This window comes from Drosophila melanogaster, chromosome X (assembly GCF_000001215.4).
Source record: "Drosophila melanogaster chromosome X".
NCBI classification, from domain to species: domain Eukaryota; kingdom Metazoa; phylum Arthropoda; class Insecta; order Diptera; family Drosophilidae; genus Drosophila; species Drosophila melanogaster.
In genome coordinates, this window is record NC_004354.4 from 16,333,604 (window position 1) to 16,348,079 (window position 14,476).

Below are 14,476 nucleotides of genomic sequence, written 5' to 3' on the forward strand. Positions count from 1 at the left end.
CATTTATCCGCCCGTTTGGATTTGGAAGCACAGTGAGAAGGTAAGGCAGAGACGGCAATTCAATTCAATTCATTCGTTGTTGGTACGAGCGGCGCGCGAACCAACCTCATATATTGTATTTTCCGCATTCGCATTGATACGATACCATACTGTGTGCTGTGTACTGTGTACTGTATAGCATATATACCATACCACACCAACAAAACACAAGCGATACGATACGATACAATAAACTCAGCGTATGCAGCGCTGTTTGTTTATTTTTTACAAGCTAAATACAAACGACAAAACAAATCCGCAAAGCCGCCCGCGTTTCGCGTTTTCCCAACCAAAAAAACAAATAAAATCAAACAACAAATAAGCGAAAAAGGCCTAGACAAAAAAAAAGAAGTACAAAAAAACAACGTGCATTGTGAAATTCTTAAATTTTCGAATTTCATTTCGAAGTTTTGGCTTGTGCCGTGTTCCTTTTTTTCCTTGTAACGTGCATCATACATTCGCGTTTGTGGCCGTACATGCATACATACATGCAATAATCAATACAATACGACGTACAACAAACTGCGTAGAACAGTATTAAAAAAAGGAAAACAGACAAAAAAACTGGCTTAAGACTCGACTCCAATTTGCGTTGGTGTGCGTATTACATACATACGTACTTGTGCTAAAACTAAATATATATGCTTTAACCATTTAGGAATAAAAGTGAAAGATATAGAACGGAAATCCCAGTATAAAGCCAATCCACGATTGAAACATTCGGACTAGATCCGAAATCTCACAGTTATGGAACACTTTCATCAAATACAGGTAAGCTTGTGTGCAGGTATACGGCGTTTTATTTAAAACACACACGCACGCACACACAAACACACATTTATATACACTCATGGCACAACACACATACAATCATGGGCGCGTTTATGTATAGGTTGCCGCGTTTTAATCATTTTCCCGCCAAACGACAATGTATAATTAACAAAAAAGCCAGGCACCTATTTATTTATTATTTATTTGGATATTTCGGCACCTGATTGCCTTTTCTCAGCCGCAGTGGAAACTTTTTGTGAATATATATGCTGCATACATACTTACATACGTATGTACATGCAAGCGCTTGTACATCCATTGCGTCTCGCTTTTGTTTTTAGTTATTAAGTAAATCGGCATGTTACTAAATGCAAAAAGTGTACGCCTATGTATGTGCAAGTATGCATACAAACAAAAAAGCGACGCTGTACAATCAAAATTGTATTTTGCGTGCGCATCCAAGTCCGCCATTTTTCTTATTAGTTTGTATAAATATACAAATATGTACATTTATACCAAGAATCGTGAATGCCTTGATGTAAACGGTAAACCGCATTGCTTTTCGTTTCTTATGAAATATGCTGGCAAAATGCGATGCACGTTTTTTTGCATGCCTATTGATGTACGTAAATAGATACAATGTGCAAAAATAAGGAAAATATGATGTACATAAAAAAAATACATACACATATAAAAACCTGTATATGAAAAGACCCAAATCACAGGCTTGCGTAATCCGAAATTGGCTTATTTTTATCCATGTGTGCATAAAATACAAATGAATGGCTGTGCAAACACTTGGCTATGCAAATATTTATGCGCACATGTATATTTCTGTGGTTACATACATATGTATCCCCACGTAAAATGGCTCTAATATTTATTTATTTTTTTTTTTGGCTGTTGTAGGAAAGTGTATTTTGCTTTTTCATAATTGACAAGCAGGATGGGGCTATTTTCGGCAAAAAGAATGGGTTCATTCATGTTTTGTAACTGTGGCGCCCTGGTTTTGCACTTTAAGCCCTGGAATCGGAATCGAAATGAAGACAATCCAATCCGATTCACAAAACGGAACCGGTGCTACTCGCTCTGCTTCTTCTTTCTCCAACAATAGTTCCACTTTCTTGCCCGATTCATGTAAAAGCTTTTTATCTATGGGTTAACAGCTGGTGCTATTATTACTATTACTTTGTAAACAAAACAAGCTAGATTATTGACATTGAAATTCCGCGTTCAATGGGAAACAAGAGAATTCACTTTGGACAGGATTTAGTATTATATTGTGTGGTATTGACATCAATTTATCGGTATCTGTAGATAACGAGTATCTACATATTTATTTACATGGAAAGTAAATAATAAGGATAACGCCCCAGTTCCGACAGATACTTTTTTTTTTTTAGCATGTATTAATGATGAATGGAGGATTTTAGAATGCTATTTAAGCTTTTTGCTTTAGGCAACAATATTTTTCACACTTAATAAATAATTTAAAGAAGCTTAGCTTAGCTTACTAAAATTCAGTTTTACCAGTGTAAAAACTGTTAAATATTTTAACAAATCAGCAATGTGTAAACGCAATGTAGAGAAAATCGCTGCATTCGGTATTTATTTATTTAGTCATTTTGTGAGCAAGTAGTCAACAAAAACATCAGGCACTCATTAAACCGCATAACTCACAAACAAAAAATGCACAGTTTTCACTTTCGTTAGTATTAAGGACCATCTTAGTGGTTAGTGCGATGCCAGACATCGAGAGTCAAGCCAAATGATTGTAGTGTATTGTTGTAGCCCAATCGACTGGCATCGCACTAATAATGCTAATGAACATCCATCAACCAACTATTGATCAGCAAACAATTCAACACTATCAGCAGCAATTGGCTGCTCAGCAACAACAACAAGTACAACAGCAACAGTTGCAACAACACCAGGTGGTCGTCCAGCAGAATCAGCAGCAGGCGCACCAGAACAGCTCCAATACCACAGCCGGCGTGGGCACCCAACAGCTGTTCACATACAAAATGGCCAGCAGTTTTCCGAATCCGGCCACGACGATGGCCCAAGTGGTGGCCACATCGAACGCAGCCGGCACCACGGGCTATGATTATCGTCTAAATATGGCACAGGCAGCCGCAGCAGCAGCCGTACCCGGCTCCCAGTGGTGGTATTCGGCCGCCAATCAGGGACAGGTCGATGCCAATACAGCGGCGCAACTGCAGCACCAGCAGCAGCAACAGCAACAGCAACAACAGCAGCAGCAGCAACAGCACCAGCAGCAACAACAGATGCAACAGCAGCAGCAGCAACAGAATGTCATCAATTCGGCGGTAAGTTGAATATGCCACATGCTTACATTAGCCCTTAGTCAGCAGCTAATCCCGTTTCCGTTCTCGATCTCTTTCTCGTTCTCGTTTTCGTGGCCAAAAACCAACAGAGCCCCATGAGCAGAGTCAAGGCCGATGCCAAGCCCAGAGGCCGAATGACCGCCTACGCATACTTTGTACAAACTTGCAGAGAGGAGCACAAAAAGAAACATCCCGATGAGACGGTGATATTCGCCGAATTCTCGCGGAAGTGCGCCGAACGGTGGAAGGTAAGTAAATGAAATGATCAAATGACGTAAGGACTCCTTGTTTTAAAGTGGATTGCCATCTATCCCGTTCGTCTAGACAATGGTGGACAAGGAGAAGAAGCGCTTCCACGAAATGGCCGAGAAGGACAAGCAGCGATATGAGGCGGAAATGCAGAACTATGTGCCGCCCAAGGGAGCGGTTGTGGGACGCGGCAAGAAGAGGAAACAGATCAAGGACCCCAATGCTCCAAAACGTTCATTGTGAGTTCGTAGCAAAGTCAATTATCATATTATACGCTATAGTGCATAAAAATCAATGTGACTGCAAGAGATAATGAAGCGAATCAGATCAATAATAATGATTTACTATGCTCTATTCTGCCGCTGTTTAGGTCTGCGTTCTTCTGGTTCTGCAATGACGAGAGAAATAAGGTGAAGGCACTTAATCCCGAGTTCGGAGTGGGCGACATCGCCAAAGAGCTGGGACGAAAGTGGTCCGATGTGGATCCCGAGGTCAAGCAGAAGTACGAGTCGATGGCCGAGCGGGACAAGGCTCGATATGAACGCGTATGTTTTAGATATATAAATGACCGCTTGGATTGACCCGATTGACATGTGCACTTTTGCCTTTAATAGGAGATGACCGAGTACAAGACGAGCGGGAAAATAGCCATGTCCGCACCGTCGATGCAGGCGTCGATGCAGGCGCAGGCACAGAAAGCCGCGTTACTTGCCGCCGCTGCCCAGCAGCAGCACCAGCAGCTGGAAGAGCAGCACGACGACGACGACGGCGATGGAGATGATGACGAGAACCAATAGGTTTAGCAGTAAATACTCTTCACTATTTATACACACGATCGTTGTCGCGATGGAGGAAAGAAACATGATAACGTTGGTTGATCTATTATCAGGTTGGCCAATGTGTGTTGAATATAAATTTATATATATAAGGGTGTGCCCGCTTTAGAGGTTTCGCTTTCCGGTAACAGAACACCGTCACAATTTGTTCAGAAATTTGTCTGGAAAAGTTAATATCAATCGTATTTTGATCAAAGAATAAGTTAAAAATCATGGTGGAATGGTTAATCTTTTTTTTTTTTTTTTTTTGTATTCTTTTTAAGCAGTGCGCATAGAGCTCTTTTGAATCTCTTTTTTCCTTTTTTTTTTTGCATTCATATTTAGCATCTCCGTATGAGCGGTGTAACTCTTTTGTATTAGAAATATTTGTGTACCAATCAATGTCCAACTAAAAATCCAACTATCACAGAAATCTCTTGAACTTTCAGTAGAGGTTTTCATAGTTAATCGAAGAGAAGAGAAACCATTGTTCCTAGTGCATTTCGAAAAAAAAAAAACGAAATCTTGTGGAGATTCTGTGAAATTTGAGGATTTTTTCGTGCGATTTTCATGCCAGCCGTGGGCAAAATGTCTGCAGAAGATTTCTGTGATTGGAAAAACCAAAGCATAAATTGTTTTGATTTATTTTTTTTTCTGTGACAATTTGATGATTACCTGGAAGTGGAATCTCTAAGAAAATCACCTATTATGTATATGTAAATGCATATATATAAATAATATATAATTTTTTTTTTTAACATAAGTAATCAAATTTCCATGAATTATGAAGATAAATCACAAAGAAACCTTTTATAAGTTCTATGTTAAGATGAATACGATTAAGTATGGTTAGATTAAAATGACACTCAACTGTCTGCGAACCTTATTTGTGCTTCAGTGCTAAGTTTCTCCCTAAAGTAATAAGAAAGAACTATTTTATAAATTGAAGAAATTCATCATGATGTCATTCGTTCTCAGCAACTATGAAGGTTACCACTACATTTATAAATATTGGTACATATTTCCCATTTATTAAAGTTAGATTCACCATAATGAAACTACAATTAATGCGTTCGAGTTTATATGTTCCCTCCCACACACGAAACAAACTCAATGAAACGTGATAATGTGAAAAATACTTAACTCAGTGGCGGGTGATATCTCGATCTATTTATTTTTTGCCGCTCACACACACAGTACCATATATCCATATATAATATCCCCCCGCAAAAAAACAAAATGCATTTCATTCAACTTACACTTACATTTACATTAATTCAGTTTGCGATTCGTGAATCCCCCAGATCCTTGGAGATAATTGGGTTTGTCCTCATTTGTAAATACACACATCAACTATATATAATAGCCACGATCATAAGATACGGAAAGTTAGTCTTGGTTGGTTCGGTGCGCTTCGTGATGAGGTGGGAAGCAACCGCAACGCTGTCGTCGGACATTGCAACAATTGTTGTTGACTTGGCTGGCCATGTATATACTATTTGAAGTATTATTTAGATGAGACTACGTAGAAATTAACAAGAATCGAGAGCAAATAACGACATCATACAAGCCTAATATTAGAGTAGATTTCAGCGGGCCTGCAAAGTAATGTAAATTGCGTAGAAACCTTGAATATATTGTAGACTAGTTTTTTGAGGACTAGTATTGCCCAAAATGTTCCAGGCACAGAAACAGAAAGAGAAAGAGAAAGTGCTTATGCAGATGTAAAGGGAGACGTTCCTCCGGCCTTTGATGGTTATAGATGGAGATCACCCATCCATTGGCTGCGACGGTTGGAAGCATGTCTTCCTTTAGATCGCCTGTATAAGCGGAGTAGTAGTGGTTAGATTATAACGTGTTAGGAGAGGAGCTGAAATTATAAGCCATGGATGCGTCGATGGTCAGTTAACCAGGATGCCTCTAGATGTACGCCTAACTTCGCTCTCGCCACGTTATGAGTGCGAGATATGTATATGCATGTAATTATATATATATATATATATATATATAGATATATATATATAAATATAGATAAACATATACATACATATATATTTTTTAGCATGATTTTGATAGAGAATAACTCGCCACCGAGATTATATTCATAGAAGTGTGTCTAGGTTAAACCTTTAAATCCTAATTTTCTACAATTCGACGGTAATCCATCCCCTCTATATTAATAAATTACTATGAAAATTCCAGTTCCCTGTGCGCTTTGTTATAAGAACTAAACTATTATGAAATAAACTTTTAGAAATGAGATTCTTATTATTTTTTTTTTTTCTATGGAATGATGATGATGAATGATGTGTTCTTCAAAACCATTTGTCTTAAATCTTAATTTTTGATTTACGCTTGGTACATACGTAATAGATGAAGTACTTTTATGTTGTTACAAATCCCAATAATGAACAGCTTTAGCTTTTATATTTGATAGACAACAACACTCGGTAGGAAGCGCGACACCGAGTTCCTAAAAACTTACAATGTGTGAATTACATTAGCAATACTATAGTAGTCACTAAGTATTTGTTTTTTTTTTTCCTAAGAATTTACACAATACTGTAAAAATAGTTTGAAATAAATTTAATTTAGCTAGATTGTACGCTTGTAAAGGCAAATCAGAGAAAAATTCTTATGAGTTGTTTTGCGTATGTACTACAAGTGGTACTGATGTGTGCCAAAATGGTTTTCAGGGGCATATTATATTACATTAGATGAATTCGTCCGAAATTTGGTTTTTTCAGGGCCACGTAGAGCTTCCTGGTCAAATTGTGAGATTTTTGAAAGAACAGACCTATTTCTCTACTGAAATTTAAACTGGAATATTGCACTAGATACAATAAGAAGAAAAAGAAGAAAAATCCTTATAAACCTGATTTTTGGATCAGTGGTAGTGTAAAATCCCAAATAAGAAGACTTTACTCGTTGAGTTTTTGTAAGAAACTGATTTTATTTGGAAATATCTTCGGTTTAAATAGGTGACATGAGAATCGCATCTTAAAGTAAATGGCCTACGCAGAGGCCTAAGTAAATAGTCCCCGCCTTATCGAGGTCCCACGCTCGGGCACATCTGCCTATCTTGAGCGGCGAGGACCTTATCTGTGGTCTCCCACTAAGGGACTATTTTAGGAGGCGGGGAACGATCTCAAGTGACTGACTCATGTAGTGTGCACTTAAATTACATGTTTTTGAGCAATGCACCCATGTCGCCTTAGATAACAAAATCCTAAATATAATTTATCGCTCTCGATTCATTTACATAAGATATGAACGGAGCCCAAAATTGTAAGTCTTTAAATATATTCGTGTTCATGTGTGAACATTCTGCCAAAGGGCCAGCAAGCTGAGATGTACATTAGTATATTAGTTGCATTTATAACAGTAGTGGACTGTATTTATTTGATATATGTTCATTTATTTTGCAACTAAGATTTCAATGGGCCTAGTTTTTCTGGCTTTTAATTTTATTGGATTACAATTATGGTTTATATTATTTTTAATTCAACAATTTGTACTCAATTAACTTATTTTAAACATTTTGCTTTTTCTATGTAGAAGTACATTTTCTATTAAACAACGATATAGTGGACTGTATATTTTTATTTGTTATATTATTTTATTGTTTATTTACTATTGATATTTATAGTACTGGCAACGGACCTGCAAAGGTTATTGCTTGCATTCTTTGTTGCACAGCACATTTCCGTATGAAATATATTATTAATACTATCATTAGTATTAAAGCAATAATTAATCCAGCATGTCCGGAAATATGATGGAAATGTAAATCTTTCAATTTTTGATGGTTCTCTTTCATAAATTTAATTTCATTATTCAATCGTTCAAATTCCTCAGTATGATTTAATATTGATAGTTTCAGCGGATCCCAAATAATCTTCGGCGCTTCACTAACTTCTCCTATATAAGGTGTTGATAATAATTCTTCACTTTCGGACTGAATGTTATGGTGGGCAACTAGAATTTTATCGTCGGTTCTTGCCGTACAATATGGCGCAATGCTTAAAACTCCTTGCTGAGGCAAATCAAACAATTCAATTTGAGAGCCAGTACATTGCAGACGGACTTTTGAATTCGCAGGAACCTTAAACAACCAACTACTTTTCTTTTCTAACTCTACCCAGTAACTTTTAGAGTCGACTACTGTTTTATAGATGCAGTTCGCCGCTTTATCTGGCTTTAGAGGCTGAATCTCACATGCATTATCATTCGCTGAATTCCAGGGCCAACTTCCTTTGCATATTCTCTTATTTAGTTGCCATTTCTGACATTGATTTAATGTGGCTTCCGTCATTATGTGATAGGAATCTATCTCAAAATTATAAATTAAATATTCGGACGTTGTATGCACCATTATTATCCGATCTTCATTTCGAATTGGCACCGGAATAAGCCTGAACAATTTGGATGGATGCCTGCTAAACAGAGGCACTTTTGCACTAATGATCAATTTATCGTCGATGAATAAACCCCTGGCTGTTAACAGTGTATACACCTCCTTAAGTTCCGTACCTGACCGTTTTCCTGGAATTACTAGGTTCTCCGAAAGACTCTGCTGAATTTTGGCAATTTCTTTTTTAAGCTGATTTGGCCTGAGAATATTTGTATTTAGCCTACCGTGATTAATATCAATCAACAGGCTTATAATGCCTGCTTGAATTTTTTCGCCTTCTTCAATCAATGAGTGTAGCTGTTTCGTAATCATAAAGAATTTTATTGATTCCTTATAAACATAATAATTTTCTTTAAGAACTTCTGTCATGTTCTCAATTCTTATTTGCATACTTCTAAAATTGGAGTTAACATCTTCTGTTGTTCTCTTTAATAGATTAGAAGTTGAATCAACCACAGATGTTTGTTTTTGAATTAGTTTATCAAGGTTGTTCTGGTTATCTAACAAATTCTTCATATTTTCTTCTAATTGCTCTCTATCATCTTCATCCATTATACCAAATAAAATATGATACAAGGAACCCATAAATTCGAAAGGAGCACGCTTGCTTCTAGATCTAGACTGTATCATAAACAATTTATTGTTTTCTTCAAGTTCCGATAACTGACTTTGCATATTATCTAAGACTAGACTACATTGCTCTTCAAAGCTATGAAGTCTTTCGCAAACTTTCCTCATACTTTGTATAAGCGCATTACCCTTTGTTAACATTTTAAAATATGGATCCATTTTATAATAGATAACCAAATTCCAAGAAGTACTCACAATCTCAACATCTCCTAGCGGGTCTAGATATATTGCTGAGGTTTTATTTATTTTGTCTATAGAATATCTTGGTGCTATATCTTTAGGTAATGCGCTAGAAACTTGACAACTTAACACAAACAACAACATTGCCATAATGATTCCGATCTTGGACATTCCCGATGTCGCTCTAGTTCGTCTTTTTGGCTCTTGGTCAGCCTCATTTTTGTCAACAGACTTTATTCCTTCCAAGGGACAAATTTTAGTAATGGGTCTAGTGATATATCCTTCCTGCATCTTTACTTTAGCCACTCGGACCTTATCATCATTCCCCTTATGCACCTTTTCCACCTTTCCTAAAGGCCATCTTGCAGGATGACAATTCTCATCCTTTAATAAAACTATTTGCCCTTCTTCTATATTAGGAATTTCCTTTTTCCATTTATTCCTTTGCTGGAGCGTATGCAAATATTCACTTTTCCACTTAACCCAGAAATCTTTCTTCATTTTTTGGATAAGTCTCCACCTATCCAAATTTCCGATTTTTTCATCTTCCATTGGTTCGACTATTTCTAAAGGTGGTCTTCCAATTAAAAAATGACCTGGTGTTAAAACTTCTTGTTGGTCCTTCTCACTAACTATAGTGTATAATGGCCTTGAATTTAAGCATGCTTCTATTTGACATAAAAGAGTTGACATTTCTTCGTAAGTCAAAATAGTGTCGCCGATTATACGCTTTAAATGGTATTTCATTGACTTAACTCCAGCTTCCCAAATACCTCCGAAGTGAGGTCCTGCCGGGGGAATAAAATGCCAATCAATCCTGTCCTTTTCAAGCTGCGCTGCAATCGTTATATTTTCTTGTATTGCATTAAATAACTCTTGATCTAATTTTCTTGCAGCTCCTACAAAATTTGTTCCGTTGTCTGAATAGATATTGGAACATTTTCCCCGTCTAGCAATAAATCTTCTGAGTGCTGCTAAAAATGCGTCTGAAGTTAGATCGCTTACCATTTCTAAGTGTATGGCTTTGGTGGCCATGCAAACGAATACAGCAACGTATCCTTTAAATGTTTTTTGGCCACGATTTTTTGAACATTTAACATAATAAGGACCTGCGTAATCTATTCCAGTATTAAGAAACGGGAATGTCATCGTCACTCTATATTTTGGCAAGTTACCCATTATTTGCTGAGCTGTATTTTGTTTATACCTTGCACACGTTACACATTCTCTTAAATACTTTTTCAACGAATTTTTCAACCCGAAAATCCAATACTTTCTTTGGATATAGTTTCGCATTAGGTTTATCCCTCCATGCAATGTTTCCTTATGAGCATTTTTTATTAATAAGCTTGTTAGGTGGCATTTTTCTAAAATGATTGGATGTTTAACATTAAATTCTGCATTGGAATTTTGCAATCTTCCTCCAACTCTTAGAACCCCATCCTTGTCCAAAAATGGATTCAATGACAATATTTTATTATTTGTCTTGATTTCCTTTTTGATTTTAAGGCACTTTATCTCTTGCCTAAACTGGTATTCTTGTTGTTTCTTAATAACAACTGTTTCCGCTATTCTTATCTCCTTTACTGAAATAATTGATGAATAGGCTTTATTTCTTGTTTTCATCTGCACGAATCTATTTATGTATGCTATTATACGTATAAGTTTTTCTATACTGGAATACCTTTCTATTAATTCGTAAATAGGATCATCTATTTTGTCATTTAATACCGTATTTATTAAGACAGGTTCTTCTACAGACTGCTGCCGAGGCCAAAGTTCTTTTGGGTCTGCTAGCCATTTCGGACCTTTCCACCAAAAATCACAGTTGATCAACTGGTTAGAATCCACTCCCCTGGATGCTAAATCTGCTGGATTATCCTCTGACTTAACATGATTCCATTCAGTATTTTTTAATTTCCGAATGTCATCCGTTCTTCTTTTTATAAATTTGATCTTACTTTGACCACTGTTAATCCATGCTAAGGTAATCGTGGAATCACTCCAAGCATAGATCTCCATTATATTGTCAATTGATCCTTTTAGTCTTTGGATTAATTCACTAAGCAGGTGAGCTGCACACAGCTCGAGTTTGGGAATTGTCTTCCTATTTTTTATAGGGTTGACTCTACTTTTGCTAGCTATTATATTAACATGAGGTCCTACTTTAGCATAGACTACTGCAGCATATGCTTTTTCGGAGGCGTCCGCAAATCCGTGAATCTGAATGACTGAAGAACTGTTTGAATTAATCCACCTTGGGATTCGAATATTCTCTAACAATAATAAATTTTCTTTATATTTTTCCCAATAATTTTTATCTTCTATGGATAATTCCTGATCCCATTCACTTTTATTTATCCAAAGTTTTTGAATAAAAAGTTTTCCTGAAACCGTGACTGGTGCCAACCATCCTAACGGATCAAATATTTTTGCTAGCGTTGATAACACAACGCGCTTATTTATATTTTTTGATTCATCATTACAATTTACGCTGAACTTAAATAAATCCTTTTGAGGTTCCCATTTTAGTCCTAAAGTTTTAACACATTCATTTTCGATAATATTGAGAACCTTATTGTCCCCTGTGTCCTCCACAGTGGTTAATATTTTGGAATTGTTGGAAATCCATTTCCTTAAGTTGAATCCAACTTTCTGCAATTCATGGGGAATTAATGTTATTAATTTATTAGCTTCTTCTACCGAATCAGCTCCAGTCATTAGGTCATCCATATAGAAATCATTCCTAATTATTGCACTAATAACTTGGTTTTTACATTTATCTGCAATATCTACCAGAACCCTGGTAGCCAAATATGGTGCAGATGCAGTTCCGTAAGTGACTGTGGTTAATTTATATGTTTTAATTTTTTCTTTTGGAGAATTTCTCCATAAAATATATTGATATTTTTGATCATTATTATTTATTTTAATTTGTCGGTACATCTTTTCAATGTCTGCCGAAACAACAAATTCCCATTTTCTCCATTTAATAATAATGTCAAAAATATCTTTTTGAACTCGTGGCCCAACCCACATTATGTCGTTCAAACTTTTGTTATTCGTAGTTTTTGCTGAAGCATCAAAAACTACTCTCAATTTGGTCGTAAGGCTTGAATCTCTAATCACTGCCTGGTGCGGTAAAAAATATTTGCCTTCATCACTCACTTCAATCATGTGTCCTAAATCCATGTATTCATTCATGAATTTAGTGTAGTCAACCTTAAGTTTTTCATTTCTTTTTAGTTTTTTCTCCAGATTCATGTAACGAGCTATCGCTTGTTTCTTTGAATCTCCTAAGGTGACATCCTCCTTGAATGGAATTGACACAATGTATCGCCCATCTGAATCTTTTTTTGTCGTTTTGATAAATTTATTTTCACAGATTTCAGACTCGATATCATCTTTTTCTTCTTCTTCCACTTCCCAGTAGCGATCTAACTCTTTTATTTCTACTGTTGTGGCTACAATGGTTTCTTTTCCTTTGGATTTTTTACATCCAGAAACTATCCACCCGAAATCAGTTTTTTGCCCAAGGAGACCGTCTATTTTTATAACTCCATTTTGCAGAATGTGAGTATATACGTCTGCTCCAATGATTAAATCAATGCGACCCGGTTTATTAAAATCGGGGTCGGCTAATTTAAAGTTCTTCCATTTTTTCTGATCAACATTAATCGTGTTGACTGGAAGTGCCTTCATAAGTTTTGGGAGAATAATTGCTTCAATTTCTAAATTTTTCGGAGAATTTCTTATCGAAATAACCGCTTTGTGCTTGGAGATGCACGTTCCTGTGGAAGATACTCCACTTATTTCAGTATGAGACCGAAATTTTTTCAATTTTAGAATCTGTGCAGACTCTTCTGAAATAATTGTGCTTTGAGAGCCACTATCAATCAATGCTCTTAATTGTTCAAAGCCTCCATACCTCGACTTTACTTGAATCAAGGCCGTGGCCAACAAGGCTTGACCTGTTGTTCTACACGTATTCACTTTTTCTGGATTATGACCTGCAAAGTGAAGTAACGTGTGGTGAGGTTTACGACAAGTCGAACAAAGCTGCTCGCTTATACATTTTTTACCAAACGGATGCCTCAGACATCTTAGGCAAATCCCATTTTTTCTTACCCAGTCAGACCGTTCTGCTGGATTCATTATTTTAAATTTATGGCATTGAATTAAATAATGCCCTGGTAGTTTGCAATATGCACAATTGTCACTATAATTTTTATTCTTGTTATTATTAATCATTTTCTTTACAGGTTTTACTTCCTGTGAGAATGATGATATAGAATTGAGCCTTTGCTCTAAAAAGTCCATGACATCAGAAAGTGCCTGTATTTCTTTTGTCTTTTTAACATGGCTTTCATATAAATTGAGTGATTCTTTATTGAATTTCCGAAGAATTATGTGAGCGAAAATTGCATCCACATCTTCTGGTAATTGTGCCTTTAATTTTATAATATAAATTGACTCGTTAATCGTGTCAATAAATGTCTTTATTTGCTTATTGGATTCTAAATTTAAATTTGGCATATCCATAAGCCTATTCATATGATCTGAGAATATGTTTCTTTTATTCTCATATCGCTTGGTCAAAAACTCCCAAGTGGCTTCATAATTTTCTCCAGAGCCGAGCAGTAAATGAGTAACCACATTTCTGGCTTCTCCTTTTAATGCTGACTTTAGATAATTAAATTTGAGAGAAGGACTGAGATCCTCTCTCACATGTATGAGCTCTGTAAAGAGTTCATTAAAAAGATCCCATTCTTTGGAATCACCAAAGAAGGTGGGAATCTGTATTTTAGGCAGGGTTGGTAACTCCTCCGCCTTAACAACCGTCGACATTTCAGCTTTATTTATTGTGCCACTGAGTCGACTATTAATGGCTGTAAGAATATTTTGTTTGTCAAATTCAAGTTCGCTAATTTCTTCTTCGAATAGCGAACTCTCAAAATGACTATTCACCTGTTCAATCAGGTTATCTATTTTATGCCATAAAAATTCAATTTTATTTTTCCTTATTTTAA

General features: G+C 36.2%; 1 protein-coding gene across 7 annotated transcripts, besides 1 other annotated feature; it reads left to right on the plus strand.

Annotated features, from left to right (window-relative positions):
* Positions 1-8: 8 nt before the first annotated feature.
* Positions 9-7,021, plus strand: Dsp1 (Dorsal switch protein 1). Of its 7 annotated transcripts, none has more exons than NM_206762.3 (7): positions 9-160; positions 698-810; positions 2,664-3,140; positions 3,248-3,406; positions 3,483-3,646; positions 3,778-3,952; positions 4,022-7,021. In NM_206762.3, exons 2-7 carry the CDS (start codon positions 787-789, stop codon positions 4,202-4,204), a joined length of 1,182 nt encoding a protein of 393 aa, NP_996485.1. In that variant the 5' UTR covers positions 9-160; positions 698-786; the 3' UTR covers positions 4,205-7,021. The 7 variants fall into 7 exon arrangements, with proteins under 7 accessions (NP_996485.1, NP_542446.2, NP_727960.1 ...); NM_080715.4 differs by having other exon boundaries at positions 9-636; positions 2,688-3,140; positions 4,022-6,840; NM_167503.3 differs by having other exon boundaries at positions 9-115; positions 2,688-3,140; positions 4,022-6,840.
* Positions 7,022-7,119: 98 nt separating this feature from the next.
* Positions 7,120-14,476: part of a mobile genetic element that runs on past the window's edge.